The sequence below is a fragment of the Taudactylus pleione genome, unplaced genomic scaffold (genome assembly GCF_031769625.1).
Source record: "Taudactylus pleione unplaced genomic scaffold, aTauple2 ptg000260l, whole genome shotgun sequence".
NCBI classification, from domain to species: Eukaryota; Metazoa; Chordata; class Amphibia; order Anura; family Myobatrachidae; genus Taudactylus; species Taudactylus pleione.
Window position 1 is genome coordinate 664,338 of NW_028284662.1, and position 20,627 is coordinate 684,964.

General features: G+C 47.5%; 1 protein-coding gene across 4 annotated transcripts in view; it reads right to left on the reverse strand.

Annotated features, from left to right (window-relative positions):
* Positions 1-268: 268 nt before the first annotated feature.
* LOC148514712 (CYFIP-related Rac1 interactor A-like) overlaps positions 269-20,627 on the reverse strand; it is a 71,836-nt gene continuing 51,477 nt past the window's right edge. For all 4 annotated transcript variants that reach the window (XM_088481026.1, XM_088481028.1, XM_088481027.1 and 1 more), the window contains 8 exons: positions 19,976-20,081; positions 19,526-19,662; positions 9,511-9,588; positions 9,320-9,436; positions 9,028-9,107; positions 4,394-4,520; positions 1,335-1,405; positions 269-1,250 (listed from right to left, as the gene is read on the reverse strand). In XM_088481026.1, the coding sequence (XP_088337152.1) occupies positions 1,187-1,250; positions 1,335-1,405; positions 4,394-4,520; positions 9,028-9,107; positions 9,320-9,436; positions 9,511-9,588; positions 19,526-19,662; positions 19,976-20,081 (780 nt within the window). In that variant the 3' untranslated portion in view covers positions 269-1,186. The remainder of the gene's footprint in view (positions 1,251-1,334; positions 1,406-4,393; positions 4,521-9,027; positions 9,108-9,319; positions 9,437-9,510; positions 9,589-19,525; positions 19,663-19,975; positions 20,082-20,627) is intronic.

The following is a 20,627-nucleotide window of genomic DNA, read 5'->3' on the forward strand; positions in this document are numbered from 1 at the left end:
TTTAAATAAATCCAGCAAAAATATGTTTGAGAACTGCTAAATAATAGGACTTCCTCATAAAATATGTAACCATTTAAAAGGTTCAGAACTGAATGTAATTAAAAGTCAGAAGTGAAAGTGGGCTGCACGCAGCACCCAAAAAACATGTTTGACATATGACATACCCAACAGAGCAATACCTTTGTCATACTCCTATGTACGTGTTACGCTGCCCCCTGCTGGTCTGTGTTTGCTTGGTAGATTAGAAGAGTATTCATTTCAACAGACATTAATCAGAACAGGAAATTTTATTGACACAGATTTATAAGAGGAATAATTGCAGAGACAACTAAATGATAAGGTGTCTCGTGAAATACTGAGTCTAGTCAGAGGCCATGTGCAGTTTCCATGTATCATTCATTCTCCTAATGTAACATCTCCACTATGGGTACACTACATTGTATGACATTATATATACAAACACATATATGTTACACCAGGCCGAGTGATGGCATAATCATCTATACTACCTGCTGATGCATGTTTGTGCATATTTGTATTTGGTTGAGTCTCAGCCAGGTTTATAGATGAACACTGTCAACAACCTGCATATCCAGTATTATACCATAAGCACTGGACACAATGTGCTTGTAAGAGTATATAAACAACTGTTCATACAGCGCTATTTATAATAATATGTGTCCAGCACTCGTACACCTTCTATTTTTGTTGAATTCAGGGCTACCATCTTTGAACTGTTGTTATCAATGGCAATAGTAGGGATAGATCTGTTAGAAGAGGTGCACCTTACTAGGGAGGGAGCAGGATGTTCAGAATGGTAAGCGGACCCTGCAGAGATGTAATATACACGGGAAGCTGAAGAACAACGCTGAACAAACATATAACTCTGTTCCGTAATGGAGGACTATAGAGGAGTAGTTACTTTATGAGGCTGTGTACACCAATAATATACCTGGACCTTTACAGAGCAGTGAAACTTGCTGATCCCTAACATACACATAACCCTTTGCAGACACCGCATGGAAGTTATGTGACCAGGAATCACTGTAAATCTGTTGCACAGTGATATGTAAAACTGTTGCTACAGAAAAGTAATATGCAGAGTCAAGGCACCCACTCTATTAGACACAGTGGCCTAGTCTTCTGTCTCACACAGTTATGGTGCTGGGGATACACTGACAATAACTCATTGGAGAAGAGCTCTGATCTGCTTGGATGTGGTGTCATCATGGAGGTGACGGGTTGTATATCTGAGAAAAAGCAGAGATGGTGTTACTGAGCATATTGCCTTTATTGCTCCCACCTATGGTATTATATAACACACTTTTGCATACCTGAGAGCATTTAGCAGCCCTTCTGTGCTTGTTGATGGTTGGTCTTTCAGCACCTTGATGCAGCCTTTCATCTACAAATAAGAGCAGAACTGTTACATACAGATAATTGTGGAATATGCAGAATATGTGTGCGCTATATAAATAACTGGTAATAACAAAATAAATAAATAAATTTCACAGCCCTTGGATGACTTGGTTAAAGTGGACCTGTCACCTACACGCAACAAATGTATCAAAATTATAAATATATACTGCATATACTATCTATGACTAGACGGAATATTTTCCTTCATATCTATCATTTTATAGGACAGTATGTGCAGTAGCAAGAAACATGGTGAAGATGGTACTGAGAATCAAATAAAGCTTGGCCCTTCCTACATACTTGCATGCTGTCAAATTCCTAGTTTTTGTATTACCTGTTCCATAAGAATATGAAACTTCACTAACTCACATCCTTTAACAGTTTAAAGTAAACACTAATTAATAAATGAAAACACCATCATTTACATGTTTAAATTGAAGGCAAATTGGATGTAGGCAGGGCTGCCATCAGAAATTGTGGGGCCCCAGACTGTCAAAACAGACAGGGCCCCTTACTTTGGGCGGGTGGGGGGACAGTTTGTCAGAGGTGGGTGTTGCTGTGAATGTGGGTGGAGCTACAGTGGAGGTATGGCATCAATGGTGGGTAAACCAGTTTAGAGAAAGGTGTGGGAGTAAGGTGAGGGTGAGAGTGCAGGGTGAAGGGTGAAGAGTGCAGGGTGAGAGTGCAGGCTGAGGGTGCAGGCTGAGGGTGCAGGCTGAAGGTGAAGGGTGAGAGTCCAGGCTGAGGGTACAGGGTGAGAGTGCAGGCTGAGGGTACAGGGTGAGGGTGAAGGGTGAGGGTACAGGGTGAGAGTGCAGGCTGAGAGTGCAGGGTGAGGGTGAAGGGTAAAGGGTGAGAGTGCAGGCTGAGGGTGAAGGGTGAGGGTGAGGGTACAGGGTGAGGGTGCAGGGTGAGAGTGCAGGCTGAGGGTGAAGGGTGCAGGGTGAGAGTGCAGGCTGAGGGTGCAGGGTGAGGGTGAAGGGTACAGGGTGAGAGTGCAGGGTGAAGGGTACAGGGTGAAGGGTACAGGGTGAGGGTACAGGCTGAGGGTGAAGGGTGCAGGGTGAGAGTGCAGGCTGAGGGTGAAGGGTGAGAGTGCAGGCTGAGGGTACAGGGTGAGGGTGCAGGGTGAGAGTGCAGGCTGAGGGTACAGGGTGAGAGTGCAGGCTGAGGGTGAAGGGTGAGAGTACAGGGTGAAGGGTGCAGGGTGAGAGTGCAGGCTGAGGGTACAGGCTGAGGGTGAGAGTGCAGGCTGAAGGTGAAGGGTGAGAGTGCAGGCTGAGGGTACAGGGTGAGGGTGCAGGGTGAGAGTGCAGGCTGAGGGTACAGGGTGAGAGTGCAGGCTGAGGGTGAAGGGTGAGAGTACAGGGTGCAGGGTGAGAGTGCAGGCTGAGGGTACAGGGTGAAGGGTGAGGGTGCAGGCTGAGAGATTGAGAGCAAAGTGAAGGTGTGACAATGGGAGTCTCGGTACCTGGTATCTGTAGCAGGAATAACTGGATGGGAAGTGGGATCCCCCGCAGCCTCTCCTGCCCGAGAGGGGCACTTTCTCTTAACTTCATATGGCATGGGCGTCGGCTGTAGATAGCCTCTTCCCCGCCGCTGCTGCTCCCCCTTCCCTCAGCTGCTCTCTTTCGGCCAGCCTCTCCTCACAGGCAGGTGGTTGCCATGATGCTGCTCACAGGCAGGTGGTTGCCATGATGCTGCTGCTCCTCGTTGCTGCTTACACTCACCCCAAGTCCCAGACAGAGAGGGGGCCCGGCCGGCAGCAGAGTGCATAAGGACTAGCGGCATTTCGATTTGGTGCCAGACGCGAGCCAATAAAACTCGCAAACTGGCAGCCAATCAGGAGCCGCCGCTGCGGGCGCTCCTGATTGGCTTCCGGTTCACCAGCTAACTCGCTGCTGGCACCAACTTCAAAATACCGCTAGTCCTTATGCACTCTGCTGCCGGCCGGGCCCCCTCTCTGCCGGGGCCCGGGACTATAGTACCGGCAGTCCCCCCCTGATGGCGGCCCTGGATGTAGGTACCAGACGAGGAGGTTGTGAGAGACATCTGACATACACTGTAAGGATCAGGGCTGGCTCTAGGGGTGTTCGACCTGAGCGGTCGCACAGGGGCACCACCCATAGAGGGCGTACCCCTCCTCAACATCCCGATTTCAGAGGGACATTACTGTTCCGCTGTTCCGCCCGTTGGCCGAAGTGGCCCACGGGTGGTTAAATCGGGAGGTTGGGGACCCCCACCGCTGCAGCTGTGCCGGACCCTGGAGACTCTGAATGGATGCTGCGTGCATGCGCGTGGTGATGGGAGAAGGCTGGGGGAAGCACAGCTAGTGAGGCTCCCCCCAGCCTGACGTTATTTGGAGGCGGACACGCCTACTAATAATGCCACGCAGGGGGGCGTGGCCTATGGTAATTAGGCCACGCCCCCAATTTTGGTTGCATGCAAAGATAGGGCGCTCTGGAGGGGGCCGGCACAGGGTACTCCGTCCCCTGGAGCCGGCCCTGGTAAGGACATATTATATTCAACTGCATTTACAGTCATATAAGCCACAGCACTTTCCATTGTTTTTTTGCAGCTATCTGTATAAACAGCATGATATAGTTATCATGTGACCCCCACCATCAATGTATTCTATGGTTCTCCAAATTCTCAGCTGCCACTGGAAAACATTTCACACACCCAGGAGCAGTCTACTAATTTAGGAATATGTGAAACAGTGTGAAGTTAAAAAAACAAACAAACAATCTTTTGGAGACCCTGCACATCCACTCCGGGACAGGGTTACATGATCAGTAGCAGAGAGCTGGTGCCATATTGTGGGCATGGTGTGAAAATCTATAGTTTTTAGTTTCTAAGTTAAAAACAAAATCTGATGTACAAATACATATATATATATATTTCAGGCCTGCCTAACTGACATGTGTTACACGAACATTTCATTCTACATGGACCTTACAAGTTGCATACTCACATCGATTTTGGAGGTTTTTGCAAATGCTCCAACCGGATGCACGTGATCATACAGAATGATAACGCCGACCATCACTCGCATGCAGAACAGCAGTGTTTCAGTGCTGGTGAAACGGCTGCGGTAGCCACTGCGGTAAGAAAATAATAGAAATAGGCATTAGATTCTTTGTTTTGGTGAAAGATTACAAAATATTTTGTTATTTAGGGCTTGATTCTGAGTCGGATGCAAGTCCAAAAGCAGACGTGCTTTAATGGAGGATACGCAAGAGTACGGTCCTCTCCGTGCATGGCTGGATCACTCTGTTTGTGAAATGGGCGTTTTTGGGTGTTAGCCATGTATATAGAGAAGGGACGCCTGTTCTGACGGTGGTGTAAGTGCCGATACTAATGACAGTCGCAGGTGTGGACAGAGGAACAGTGGGTGGTTTGACCATAGCAGTATTAATTTTGTTGACGAAAATTTTTACTAAAATCGGAGACAACATTTTTTTCTGAGGACTAAATTGCAACAATAACAATAATATAAATGTTTTAATAACGAAAGTTACAACAAAATCTGTTCAAATTTAAATAAGCGAAAACTACATTTAAAATCCTTGTCACAATTAGCACGTATACTACATATACTACTTTCTATTTTTGAAGTAGGGTTGTTTTAAATTTTGAAAGAATAAGTATGTGTTCTAGATATTAGCAGAAAATATATATGACCTGTGTGAAGGAAATATGACTGTGTATTGCACTTGGTCTAACAAACTTAAGGCATTAATTTGTATATGATATATGAGAGAAGTACTACAGTAAGTCAGTATGTAACATTCTCACTCAGCCTACTGAGCCTAGGTTACTAAACACATAGGTAAAGGTATGTTGACTGCAAGTTCTCAGGGGAATTTTAGAGGAAAGTACTTCAGTAAAATCCATTACAGTATCAGTAAACTGTTTGCAAAAATGATGACTAAAATCAGAATAATATGAAAACGGAGGTCAACTGACTAAATCTTGACTAAAATAAAGCAAAAAACGAAGACTAAAATGTGACTTTAAACCAACTACAATTTAAAATAATACACTAAGACTGAAACTAAATTTAAAATCCTTGGCAAAATTAACACTGGACCATACTCATGAAGACAGCAGATATTTAAGTTAGCATAAAGTAGCAAATCAGGCTGTAGCGCGCTTCCACAGTCTCTTAGAGATCATTTAAGACCACAAAATTTAAATATTTAAAAATGGAAAATAAACCTATAGTACTTGGGGACTGACATGTTGTATTGTGACACAGCATGAAGTACCTATTACCTCAGTTTATCACATTTTATTCAGTTGTATACACACACATATAATACACACACACACAATATGCACACGCACATTCCCTTTCACTAAAGCAGTGTGACAAGAGGGGAGAATCTTGTCATTGATTCCTCTTCGTCTCTAACTACCTCAACCTGCTGGCAGTAACAGAAGCATGTGTCACACAATCAGCAGCCCTTTCACACAGTGGACTCCATATCACCCCCAGGCTTGTAGGCAGACAAGGAGGTGGGGGTTGGTTTACTCCTGCACAATCACAGATCGGCTAACTGTCTTATCACTAATGTTCACATACATGATATCGGAATTATGAAACCTTTTTCTCTGCATGTTGCTGTTCTTTACCACTCCCATGGGCCACAACAAAAGTTACTTGAACATTTCTCTGCCTGGCTCCCTCATTTATTTTCTTCTGACATCTCCACTATTGTCATGGGTGACAAGCTCTACCAAACTTCCTCATATCTGCAGAATTCTCAGTTCTATTAATTAGCAACAACTCTCCACTTCTCTCCCCAATTTCTACTTTCATGATATGGCAGTACCACATCTTAGCCAAACAGTAGCAACAGCCATTTATCAAATGGTACCAGCTACTTTTCACAGTCCACATCGGCCTCGATGTCACCCTTCCCCACCAACTACCATCTGTGACAAGATTGATATCATCAGACATGAAATAGTATCTTCTTCCTCGGCCAGAAACCTTTTCAGTTCCATCCCTGAACCCTCTGGCACATTCTTTTCATTTGATCCCACAAATGAAGATTAAGTATCTCTCTTCTTATCTTCATACTCTATTAACTTTCCTTTTAATCCCATACCCTCACAAATCAGTCAAGCCCTGTACTCATCTCAAACTTAACTAAAATCTGTAATCTCTCTCCCTACTGATATCTTTCCATGGATCAGGGCTTACTCCCATTCTGAAAACAAATCCCAAATTACTGTCCCATCTCTCAGCTTCATTGACACTTGATGCTTCTTAAGTGACTTGCCTACACTCACCCCACATGCTTTCTTTCCTCTTACAACCTATTTGATTGTCTTCAGTAAGGCTTTCATTCCCAACACTCCAGTTTTTAGCTCAGTTTTTGAACGATTGTGTTTGAGGTCGTGAGAGGACAACATAGATGAAATAGCAGAAAAGACAGTCAGGAACATGGGCCAATACAGTGTTTGATAAATCCGGAGAACATAGGTAAATTTGTAAATAAGTAGATTTGTAAATAAGTAAACATAAGTAATTTTGCAGCTAAAGTAATTACCATAGCAAAATTTTATTTTTCTGCTGCTCCGCACTGTCAGTTCACGAGCTGCCTGTATTTACCGAATCCAATATACAATACTACTACTACTAATATACAAGGCCATAAAAAAATAATACACCAACATTAATCTATTTTCTTCTTAAAATACTCCCTAACTTGACTCAGCACAAGACCTGCATATTTCACCCAGATTAACTCGGGATGCATTTTACATGATGGCGGACGAGATGCCGGCAGTCAAAATCCCGCTGCCGTAATCCCGCTGCCCGACATTATGCCAATACCCCAAGGACATCGAGATACTGGCATAGGCATCCCAACCACCAGAATGCCGAACGTCGGTATGTATGTGCAGTTAGCCATGGATGGGGGGTTAGGCACCCCTGGGGGGAGATTAGGTTTCGGCATCCCCATGCGTGGGTTAGGCTACAGGAAGGGGGGGTTAGGCACCACTGGGGGGAGTTTAGGGTTAGGCACCCCCCCGGGAGGGTTAGGCTTAGGGTGTGGGATAGGGGGTTAGGCACCGCTGGGGGTAGGTTAGGGTTAGGCACCCCCTGGGGAGGTTAAGGTTAGGCACCACTAAAGGAGGGTTAGTGGAGGGGAGAGGGGAGGTTTAGGGTCCTTATCTGTGTCTGTCGGGATTCTGCACCATTCGGCATTCCACTATCAGTATTTGAACCGGCGGCTATTCAGCACCGATTCCGAATCATTTTGCTTCCATTCCATCCCACAGAACCTTTGTGAGGCTGCACCCAGAGCCGTAACTAGACTTTTTGGTGCCTTGTGTCAGAGAGAGCATAGACACCCCCCCATTATTTTAAATAGGGACATAAGATAGTGCACCTGAAAAAGGGCCATGGTTTCATGGGGAAGGGCCAGGGAAGAGATAGGGGAGGACAGGAGATGCTGGGGATAAAAGAAGAGGAAGCTACAAGTGAGAATGACGATAAACAGGAAAATTGACAGGCCCAAACAGCGCTCCCTGCCCTGCGGTGCCCTGTGCCATGGCACTGGCCGCACTACCCTAGTTACGGCCCTGGCTGTACCCATTCTGTGGAACATTCTCCCTTGCACAAAGATAATTTCCCCTAGCCCAGTGATTCTCAAACTTGGTCCTCAGGACCCCATACAGTTCACATTTTCCAGGTCACCCAGCAGGTGCACAGGTGTATTAATTACTCACTGACACATTTTAAAAGATCCACAGGTGGAGCTAATTATTTAACTTGTGATTCTGTGAGGAGACCTGGAAAACATGCACTGTTTGGAGTCCTGAGGACCGAGTTTGAGAACCTGTGCTCTAGCCTACAAACCTTAAAACATTCCCTGAAAGCTTACATCTTCGGACAAGCATTCTTAGCATATTCCAGAACCACCACTTAACCTCCCTAATTTATACTGCCTACTTATCTACCTTGTCACACAGTTTAAACAAAATTCATGTTTTATTTCCAAACTCAAACAACCATCTCACCCTAGGTCATAATTGCTGCCAGTTTGTTCTATCGCTGAAGCATACAGCACACTAAGCACTTTATACTCTATGTGTGCTCTACATAAATAAGTAAATGACTGCTCTTAGCCTACACACCATGTACTCATCCCTTTATCCCTGCGGACTGTAGTTGTAAGCCTCCATTATTGTCTGATAGTCCAGCCTATCAGATGATACCGGAGGTGGGATGGCATAACTGTAGAACTGTGACCTGGTAGTAGCAATGTATCATGCTTTGTCTGTCTGTACAGTGTATGCCTGTAAGTATGTGCACATTTATGTTAGTGCTGTGAGGTGTACATTTTACTTTTATTTTGATTGAAAGTATGTTCTTTGCATTTAGGGTCATATTTAGCCATGGTGGTCCTCTTCTTCTATGGCATTATGGTGGAATTAGTGTCTGTATATATCTAGCCATAACTCCATATTAGATGTGACACTTTTGCATATGTAGGCCTCACTGAGCCAATGGATGCTCAAAGAAAACAGCTTTGGATTAGAATTTCAGGGTAAGAGAGGATGGTTTACAGGTGGTAATACAGTACTTACGGAGTCTCCAACATGACTCTGCACACACCTGCCATGGTGCTCAGGCAGTCCGTGGTGTCCTCAATAGGCAAAGACTTGTTCTGCAGAGATATTGAGGTCACTAAGCGCACAATGTCATAACCATGTGTTCAAAGTATCATACACCCTCCAGTGCTTTATCTGAAGTATACAGTACCCACCACAGTTTGTTAGACTGGCAGATTACTCACACTCGGCACACAACATGTACATGTTCCCCCAGTTACCACTAGGTCTCTTAATAGATGCTTTCTTCACAACCCATTACTCTTACCTCAGACACAAACTTAGTGGTTGCATTGCTCAGTGTTTTCAACATAGGTGTAGCATCTGCGTAGAACAAAGACATGCGATTGGCCATTTCATTGTTTACATCACAGTCTGGATCCACCTGAGAGATAGAGTTAAACCCTTAGAACCAATAACACAACTGGGTTGGAGTAATTATCCAGAATAAGACATTACCTGGAAATTGTTCAGCCGGTTGCGACTCACAGTTCGTCTGTAGTAACTAAAGTCATTTTGGATTGCGGGATTTGTCATCTGAGGAAAAGTAGAAATAAACCATGTTTCTTTTATACTGCTGACCAAAAATCTGAGTGAAACTCCTGTGGATTACATTTAAAATGTCCTTGTACTAATACTACAGCATTGTAATTAAATGGGTAACCCAAGTCCATATCCATCCAATTCAGCACAATAAGAGTCTGATTTAGATTTGGAGCATGGCCCAGTAATAATCTGCTTTGCCAGTCTGCGTGGATGCAGTAAAATGTGGTCACATTTACAGTTTTTAATAACTTTTGACCTTTTACACCTGTAGAGAAGAGTCGGTGACATGGAAGTGCTAGATGAATACATTAAGGGTGTGCACTTGTAAGTGTAGCACGCCCCTGCAGATGTGATGCGATGCAGCCTAGTCAAACTTGGTAGCATCTCTAGATACACCTCTTAGGTTTATCTACTCATTGGGCGAGATGTACTAAAGGGGGAAATGTGGTAAAACCCCCCAAAATTCAGTTTTACCCCATATGTACAAAGCAGCTTCATCCCGGTGGGTAATGCCACCTGAAGGTGGTGTTACCCAGTAGAAGCCTATGGGCTTCTTTCCGGGACGCTCCTACTGAGAGGGATCCAAACAGATCCCTCCCATCACCCCCCGCGGCTGTCGGCCTTCTGCTTCTGCGCATGCGCAGAAGGACACCAGAGAGACTTCTGGGTGTTAAACCCGGAAGTCCCTCTAGCCGGGGGATTGCAAAGGACAGCTCTTATCGGGAGAGTCGTCCTTTGTGATATTCTAGGTACATATATAATCAACCGCCGTATGTACCCAAAGAGAGACAGGATGTACATTGCATATGCGATGCTTAGTGCATCCTGCCCTCTGTCTGCTGTACAGATACATGCTTGATGATGAGGACAGCACCAACACACATCTTTACCATGTAAAAAAAAAAAAGTAACCCCTTCACATCAAGAATGTAACCAGCACCGGTATTATAGGCTAGCTGGTTACACCAGCAAAACACAGGGACAACATATGTGGTCCCTTCTGTAACATCAGCAACAGGCTATGCCAGGTTGGTCTGGCCAACTATAACGTGGAAACCTACAGATTTGGGTCCCCTGGTCATAAAATGAAACCAGTCTCAGCTGGTTTCATACTACTTCAGCAAAGTCAGTATGGGCCTGAGACCCGTAGGAAATTAGTGTCTCAAAATACAGTGCATCTTCCTCCAGTCACATGAGCCTTATTTAGGAAATTCTGATAAAGGGTGAATATTTGCAGATGGGAAAGCTATGTTTTGAAGCAAAGATATTGTGCATGCAGAGAAAATACGGTCTGCTTTTGCATGTCGGACACAATACTGGGCTGCTTTATCTTTACTCTACAATTAAAGGACAGATACAATCACACGTGAGCTGCCACTGACCGCTTACGCTGCGCATATACGCACAATTATGGTAGCTGATTTCTGCTTCCAGTCTGTGAGCGGAAAGCAGATAAAGAGGCATATCCAGCCAGTAGTCATTCAGGTGGTAGCTCACAGGTAATTGAATCAGCCCCTTGAAAGTGTCCCCTTCCCAACTTGTTTGCAATGTGATTTTGCCAAACTGGAAAATTGCACCCCGATTATGTATTTGCTCTGGAATCTAAAAAAAATAACTTTGATATGTCTATTTATTTTAATAAAACTGTGCTCCACAACTAGTGTTCCTGATGAGTAGGCTGTAGCAGAGCTTCTATCAGCACAAACAGTTGTCACATAATTAGAATGTTTTCTGCCACTTTTGTTCAAAGTCCCACCGAGAATAGTTATTGCACAGTGATTTTGGGGCCTATTTATCATTAAATATTTGCAGAATATTCCCCCAAAACACCTGTTTTTGGGGGATACCCGCAAATATTTGGTATCCCCTGAATGAATTATGGAGGGTACTCTGATAGGTGCTGTTTCCTATGGGTAGAGGTACCAGAGTGGCAGTGGCCACTGTGCATGAGTGGTCAATAGACAGCACATGCGCAGGATCCCCTGCACAGGAGTGACGAGACCGCTGATGCAGTAGCTCGACTCCGAGCACATCGCAGGGGCGGGCTCTTTTCGGAGCCCCTGTCCCTGCAGATTCTTATTAATACATCCCACAGGGCTGCCATCACAAATTGTGGGTCCCGGGACTAAAAATATAGACAGGCCTCTCACGCACCCCCCCCCCCCCCAGAAACACTTCTGTCTCTCTGTCGGCCAGCACCCCTTCTGTCTATCTGTCGGCCAGCACCCCTTCTGTCTCTCTGTCGGCCAGCACCCCTTCTGTGTCTCTGTCGGCCAGCACCCCTTCAGTCTCTCTGTCGGCCAGCATTCCTTCTGTCTCTGTCGGCCAGCACCACTTCTGTCTCTCTGTCGGCCAGCACCCCTTCTGTGTCTCTGTCGGCCAGCATTCCTTCTGTCTCTCTGTCGGCCAGCACCCCTTCTGTGTCTCTGTCGGCCAGCATTCCTTCTGTCTCTCTGTCGGCCAGTACCCCTTCTGTCTCTCTGTCGGCCAGCACCCCTTCTGTCTCTCTGTCGGCCAGCATTCCTTCTGTCTCTCTGTCGGCCAGCACCCCTTCTGTCTCTGTCGGCCAGCACCCCTTCTGTCTCTCTGTCGGCCTGCACCCCTTCTGTCTCCCTGTCGGCCTGCACCCCTTCTGTCTCTCTGTCGGCCAGCACCCCTTCTGTGTCTCTATCGACCAGCACCCCTTCTGTCTCTCTGTCGGCCAGCACCCCTTCTGTGTCTCTGTTGACCAGCACCCCTTCTGTGTCTCGGTCGGCCTGCATCCCTTCTGTCTCTGTCGGCCAGCACCCCTTCTGTCTCTCTGTCGGCCAGCACCCCTTCTGTCTCTGTCGGCCAGCACCCCTTCTGTGTCTCTGTCGGCCAGCACCCCTTCTGTCTCTCTATCAGCCAGCACCCCTTCTGTGTCTCTGTCAGCCAGCACCCCTTCTGTCTCTCTGTCGGCCAGCACCCCTTCTGTGTCTCTGTTGACCAGCACCCCTTCTGTGTCTCTGTCGGCCTGCATCCCTTCTGTCTCTGTCGGCCAGCACCCCTTCTGTCTCTCTGTCGGCCTGCATCCCTTCTGTCTCTGTCGGCCAGCACCACTTCTGTCTCTCTGTCGGCCAGCACCCCTTCTGTCTCTCTGTCGGCCTGCACCCCTTCTGTCTCTGTCGGCCAGCACCCCTTCTGTGTCTCTGTCGACCAACACCCCTTCTGTCTCTCTGTCGGCCTGCACCCCTTCTGTCTCTCTGTCGGCCTGCACCCCTTCTGTCTCTGTCGGCCAGCACCCCTTCTGTCTCTCTGTCGGCCAGCACCCCTTCTGTGTCTCTGTCGGCCAGCACCCTTCTGTCTCTGTCGGCAGTACCCCTTCTGTGTCTCTGTCGACCAGCACCCCTTCTGTGTCTCTGTCGACCTGCACCCCTTCTGTCTCTCTGTCGGCCTGCATCCCTTCTGTCTCTGTCGGCCAGCACCACTTCTGTCTCTTTGTCGGCCAGCACCCCTTCTGTGTCTCTGTCGGCCAGCACCCCTTCTGTCTCTCTGTCGGCCTGCACCCCTTCTGTGTCTCTGTCGGCCTGCACCCCTTCTGTCTCTGTCGGCCAGCACCCCTTCTGTCTCTCTGTTGGCCAGCACCCCTTCTGTGTCTCTGTCGGCCAGCACCCTTCTGTCTCTGTCGGCCAGCACCCCTTCTGTCTCTCTGTGGGCCAGCACCCCTTCTGTCTCTTTGTCGGCGAGCACCCCTTCTGTGTCTCTGTCGGCCAGCACCCCTTCTGTCTCTCTGTCGGCCAGCACGCCTTCTGTCTCTTTGTCGGCGAGCACCCCTTCTGTGTCTCTGTCGGCCAGCACCCCTTCTGTCTCTCTGTCGGCCTGCACCCCTTCTGTGTCTCTGTCGGCCAGCACCCTTCTGTCTCTCTGTCGGCCTGCACCCCTTCTGTCTCTCTGTCGGCCAGCACGCCTTCTGTCTCTCTGTCGGCCTGCACCCCTTCTGTGTCTCTGTCGGCCAGCACTCCTTCTGTCTCTCTGTCGGCCTGCACCCCTTCTGTCTTTCTGTCGGCCAGCACGCCTTCTGTCTCTTTGTCGGCCAGCACCCCTTCTGTGTCTCTGTCGGCCAGCACCCCTTCTGTGTCTCTGTCGGCCTGCACCCCTTCTGTCTCTCTGTCGGCCTGCACCCCATCTGTCTCTCTGTCGGCCAGCATGCCTTCTGTCTCTCTGTCGGCCAGCACCCCTTGTTGTCTGAAAGCCGGCGCGCGTGACGTCACGACCCACCGTTGAAAGAGAGGATCCGCAGCGCGGAGTGACGTCACGCGCTCCGGCTCTTAAACTGAAAAAAACTTTATTTTTCTGCGCCAGACCGGCGGTAAGAACAGATGAGCGGTTACTATCGGAACGGGCAGGTGGTGGGAGCAGGCATGGTCCCCCCACTGCCTGTAATACAAGGCGGTAGAAGCAGATGGACGGGCGGTAAAACAGGTGGGTGGAAGGAGCGGGCCCACCACCCCCCCAATGTCCATGTGTGCGGCCCCGGGACTCCAGTCCCGGCAGTCCTCCCCTGATGGCGGCCCTGCATCCTGGTGCTATGATTGCATACTGCAATGCAATCATAAACGTGATATTGTGACAAGATCGCATTGCAAATGCGAATATTAATAAATGGTCCCCTTTGAAAGATAACTGTGTCAGCAGCAATAGGCTGCACAAAAACGTGGCAAGAGCAGGGGCTGTCATGAGCTATGGGACCAGCTGAGACCCAACTGATGCGCAGGACTCTTATACAGACACAATTTAGCTGTATAACTGACAACTGGACATTCACCCTAAGGGACAGACTGCAAACCTTTTAAAAGGTATTCTTTATTCTAACTGGCGAGTAAGTGAGCACTTCAAATAGTATGCTTTAAAGCTGAAGAAACCCACAGCTGTCTGGGGTCTGCAGAAGTCCCCTGCGTGGATGTAGCCTCACATCCTCCATTTCACCTGGGAGGGTGTAAAAGATCTGGGGGGTGAGCTGACACCTGCTCATACTACATCATCTTTTTACCCACACAAACCCCATTATCGGCAGCCCCAATCCTCTCACCTGGGTCCTGGGCAGAGATGCCCCTGTGCATAACACCTGGTCTGCAGCCACCAGGAGAGTGCAGGTGCCGATGCTGCTGCTGGAGAGGGCAGAGTAAAAGGAGTAACCCATGGCCGCACGCACTCCCAGCTCTGGGTTTCCCGCCTCCTCCGGGACCACTGTGGATTAGCTGCAGTTAGCTCTGCCCCCTCCCTGGTACCAGCTGCGGATAACACTGATCATAGGGCCAAGGGGGAGGTGGGGCCTTGGGGAAGGTGTCCTAGTGTAATGATACTGACCACAAGAAGAGTGAGCCAGTCACCCCTGAAGAGAGATTGTGCAGCAGCAGCACTGATCCTCTCCTCTTGTTCAGCCGCTGCCAGACACAGGGTTTCCAGGCTGATGGGGGCAGCACAGCCAGGCAGATGGTGGTGAAGTAGGCAGACACTGCCGGCCAGTGTCTATCTACTTATCGTTCAGTTCCCCCTACACTAGACAATTAGTTGGGCAAAATCAAACAGGTTTGATTTGACCAACAAGTTGGACCAACCGTTTGCCGTTTTTCAGCGTGTGGGAGCAAGCAAATTATTATCGTTTGCTCCTACACACTAGACGATGTTATCATTGCAACCAGCTAACTAGTTGGCTGGTTGGAACAATATTGTTCTAATGCAGTGGTTCCCAAACTGTGTGCCGTGGCACCCTGGACACTTGCAGGAGTGCCTCAGGTTGGTGGACCAGCACCAAATCTAATTATTTATGGTCAATGTACAGTAATGTATATATGTGGACAAACAGAAGCACAACTGTCCTCCACTACATAAATGACCCTAAGGATGACAGATAAGCACAATTTACTTCACTGCATTTTTTTCTGAATTTCTCAATAACAAACTTTTGGCTTAGAGGTGCCGTGAAAACAATTCTGATGCACTAGGGCGCCGCTATTCAAAAAAGTTTGGGAACCTCTGTTAGTGTATAGCCAGCATAGGCAAACGCAGGGGGGGTTTCCGTCTGCCTGGAAACCCCCCTCCCTAGCCCACACCATGACCACAATAGAAATAGTAAGGTAATTTTACTAGTGCTGCATGTTCTTCATAGTATCACAAATGAAATAATTAGCACCACCTGTGGATCTTTTAACATGTATCAGTCAGTAATAAATAACCTGTGCACCAACTAGGAGATCTGGAAAACATTCACTGTTAGGGATGTGCTGCTATAGAGCCCAATATGTACATATATGTCCAGGGTAGTGCTAGGTTATTCTGCTGCTCCCAGACTTCCGGACTTGCTCCAATACTCTGGAATTGTGCCCACATCTAAAATAAAAACATTCAGCTCAGACAGGATGGCCCTACTGCCGCATATAATGGCTTACTGTGATCACTGGTCTTGTCTATGCTGGAATTATGACACACACTATACTTTGTATGACGCATATTAAAGCTGGTTAAATGCTAATTCTACCCTCTTCATGGACTGGCCAAGCTCACTCTAATATCCAGCATTTGGAAACCCCCCTCTAGAAATCCTGCGTTTGCCACTGGCCAGCTCAAGAACAGTGGCGTCACAAGGGGGGTGCGGGCCGCACCAGGGAGTCACCCGCTGCGGGGTGACACCAATGTGCAGATTCCCCCCTCAGTGACAGGAGCCAGGTGCTGCACTGTAGTATTAAGTGCAGCACTCGGCTCCTGACATTTTTGAGGGAGCTGGCACTTCAACCACAAGGCAGTCCGCACCTCCCCTCCTGCACAGTTCCCCCACGGCCCCACCGGTAAGAAGGACGGGACAACAGGGTTCGGGCCGCGAGGCCAAGCCCCGTCCCGTGAGGCCACACCCCCATCCCACGAGGCGACACCCCTTTTTTGGCGTCCCTCCCCGCCCTGGGTGACACCGCGGGGAGGGACGCCACTGCTCTAGAGTGTATTTTTATGTAGCCACATCTATACAATGTATTTGAATTGCATGTATTATGTGCATGCAGAACTAAAAATGATCTTTAGCTATTAGTTTACACCTACGTTTGAGCTGTAACATGTGGCCACCTCTAAATCAGATCTTAAGTGTGGTTTCACAAACGTATACCAGTTACAAATAGAAACTGATCTCAGCACAGTACATCCGACAGTATTTCCAGTCTGCTTGTAAGTATGAAGCCACATTACATTATATACAGGATATGGCTAACTTTGTGGTCTTGTTTTCTTTTGAAATTACAAAACAAACAAAATGGCTGAAATTTTAAATAAAAGTGTCCTCATAACTTATCTATCGACTTGATTCACTTGACTGAGAAGAGTATCCGACTTTTGAAAAATAATTTCAGGGAGATTGTGAAAGCAACACCTATGATCGCGGTGGTAAAGTGGGCGTGCACTGCTACATCTAGGAGACGTGTCATAAAATTTATTTACATCCACATGTAAATTAGCCCTAAAGCAGTTAGTAAGATCTACTTGTAGATGAAAACACACTGATAACTTTCAGAAAATGCCTGTAGCCATAGGGATCATTGTGCCTTATAACCAATGCAGGGAAATTATACTAATGATCCCATTTGAATGTATAGCGTTCCCGCTAGGCTGTTTTAGCGGGACGCGGCGCCCTGCCCTCCTTCTGGTGGGCAAAAAGCACCTTGCCCTCCAGGAGGAGGGCAAAAAGCGCCCTGCCCTCACAGCCTGCGGGTGCCGTTCTCACCCGCGGGACGCAGTGTCCCGCGGGTGGAGAAACATGCGGTGTCCCGGTCACCGCCGGAGAATAGACGCCGGGCGCATGCGCCCGGCATCTATTCTCCCTTTCTGCAGCGCTTGGGGGCTGCCCGGCATGTCTGTAAGCGCCGGGCACGCCCCCAAGTATGACGAAAAGGGGACGCGCCTTATAGACATGCCCCTTTTCATGACCACGCCCCCTTTTCGGGCACGCGCGCGCCTTCGGCACACGCGCATATGGTTGACCTCTCTAGCTCCGGCTCCCTACCTGCCGCCGGAGTTAACACTAAATGTATATATCTGTTTTCCTATATGACAGCTACATAATGGGGGGAAGGTGCAATCAGGGTGATTGCTAGACTCTCCGGGGAGTCAGGGAGATTGCTACTATTTCAGGGAGTCTCCCTTATAATCAGGAAGAGTTGGCAAGAATGCATTGCATGCAGTACTCAGCATAGGTCTGTTCCTCAGTCACATCATCTGCCTGATACTGGCACATACTTTTTTTTAAGCCTGCTGGCATCATATTACCACATCCCCTGCTCAGTAAGGAGAAAACTCTTCATTTGCAAGTTATGTTAAATATACTCTGATAGAAGTTTTCTAACCAATGTTAAATCATAATCAGACATTGGTATTTACAAAATAGACATTTAGGGCCTGATTCAGAGGTGCATGCAGTCGTTGCCGGGTTTTTTTTGCGGAGCCGCAGCGGTGATAATAATATGCAAATGCTAGTTTCAGCCTCCCCCTTCTGCACTGGTGTGCGCCAGAATATGCCCGTGCATGCTGCAACACCGCCAGTGGTTCTGGGCACTCCACCATCATGTGCACCATCGACACTTGCACCAGCCTAAGGCAGGTGCGGTATCTCTGTCTAAACTCCATCTAAACATGGCCTCTGTGACTGCGCCTCTGCATATGAAGAGCAGTCGGTTTCACTGACACACCTGTAACACTCCCATAACATGCCCATGCAATGGACTTTTTTCTCCGTGCACTTCAGACCATCTCCCAGTCACCACCCAGGTTTGCTCATGATTTTGTGTCGCCATCTCTGATACCAGCAGTCCCGTACGCAACAGCGTATTTGTGTGTACAAATAGGGTAACGCATGCACCACAGGGGTTTTCAGCATATTTTGCACATTCTCAGAAGCAAATAATTGCTCAACTGTGTGAACATCGGCATTGTGTATACCTAGGGACTAATTCAGCAGTGAACGCAGATTCCCGATAATAGTGAATCTGCGCTGGTGCCAGACTCGTTCTGCGCATGTGCAGAACGAGTCTGCCAGCCCGCACGTAAACTGTCAGCAGACTGTCAGTGATTTACAGTCTGCTGCCTTTTGGGGGGCGGGAAGGAGGCAGCGATGGCTTCAGTTTTGTGAAACAGGCATGTCACCGCCGAGAGGCAAGGATCTCCGTTGGCTGATGGAGATTTCCTGGTCTCTTCCTCGCAGCTGCGACAGCCGACTGCGTGACCTCATGGGTCACCTTAGCCGGCGATGGTCCGCAGAGTATCTAATGCTGCGTTGGACAACACAGCTCGGATACGTGATGCAGCAGGAGGTGTGATGCCTCCTATTGCATTACCGTATCTGGACAGACGGAATAGCTAAGCTGCTTGCGAGCAGCTTAGCTATTCTGTATGAAGCTGAATCAGTGCCTTAGGCCCTTGGTCTTTGTTGTCCACAAAAAAGGGGACTTGTCCTTTATATATTAAATATTAAATATAGTAATAGGACTGGATTAGCTACACTTATTTTGCTGGATCTCTCTTAATGTTAAGGTGGCATATTCTGTGTAATTGCTCCTGGTAACACTGTCTTTTTGCAGAAGGGCAGGGTTTCCAGAGACAACACACAGGCAGCGAGAACGGAGCAATAGCAGCAATGTGAAATCCAGTAGTCAGCTTGAATGTTGGACCCTAGGTAAGTATTTTTATGGGAACAAGTCTTACTTCGGGATTTCCACACAAAGCTAAATTATCATATTTTAAAGCATGAGGTTAATTGAATGCAGTTGAACTAAAACTATATAATAGCCCAAAACTATAGATAATGAGGGGGATGGAGTACACAATAAAACTTGAAAAGGCAGAAAAAAACCCTCAAAACAGTTAATAATTCCTTTTTACATTTCTGAAAACATTACACTGTAGTTACAGCTTGCTCATAATTTATTACCTTGAGCTCATCAAAGCTGAGGGTGAAGTGCAGGATTTCAGCAAACTGTTTGGCCAGGGCCTGCTCTCTCTCCAGGTGCTGTGTCGGAGCATATGGGGGCGATGTGAGAGCTTCCAAGAGGCTGTGCAGTGCATTCTCTGTAGGGATCAATTATAAGCAGAACATACAAATAGAACTTGCCATCCATAGGAGGGGATAGCGCCGGCATCCCGGACCCATCCCCATAGGAAGTGTTTACATTCTGGAATGTTTATATGTTTGTATTAGTAGTAGCTGTGAAGGTACTGGATGACTAGAACAGCATACGCTATGCAGGATACTGACTGTACTGTATATGGCAGTAACTCAGTAGATATATTTTCCAGTGTAGCACCAAGAAAATTTGTAAACAAATTTTGATACATTTCAAATACAGTCAAATTATTTATAGTCAAATGTGTTCAAAATTACCAAGTCGTAGGGAGAATTCATAGAAACGCTTAAGTTTGGCTACCAGAGGACAGACGGAGCGCCATGCTTCCTCCTGCAAGTGCAAATCCAATGGGTTCTGGATTGCCTAAGTACAACAATAAGAGACAGAGGGGATTACAATATTATCCATACATCAAGTGTCTTGAATGCATGAAAGCAAAATGAAAGGCAAAAAAATAAAACATATTACAGGTCATTTTCCAAAAGCAACATAAAAGACCAGCTATTGAGTATATAAATTGTTACCTGTGATTCTACACTATGGGCAGATTCAATTAGCCATGGGACTCGCCGTGTGGCTGCAGCTCCCCGGTTTAACGCCAGGAAGTATTACTCTGCAATTTCCATGTGTGGTAACTCAAAGATACCACTTGGCAGAGCCCTAACTAGACTTTTTGGTGCCCTGTGCCAGAGAGAGCATTGGCGCCCCCCTCATTTTTCAAAGGGACATAATGCACCCAAAAAAGGGGAATGGCCTCATGGGGAAAGGCCAGGGAAGAGATAGGGGAGACCAGGAGATGCTGGGGATGAAATAAGAGGAAGCTACAAGTGAGAATGATAATAAACAGAAATTTGACAGGCCCAAACAGCACCCCCTGACCTGTGGTGCCCTGTGCGATGGCACCGGCAG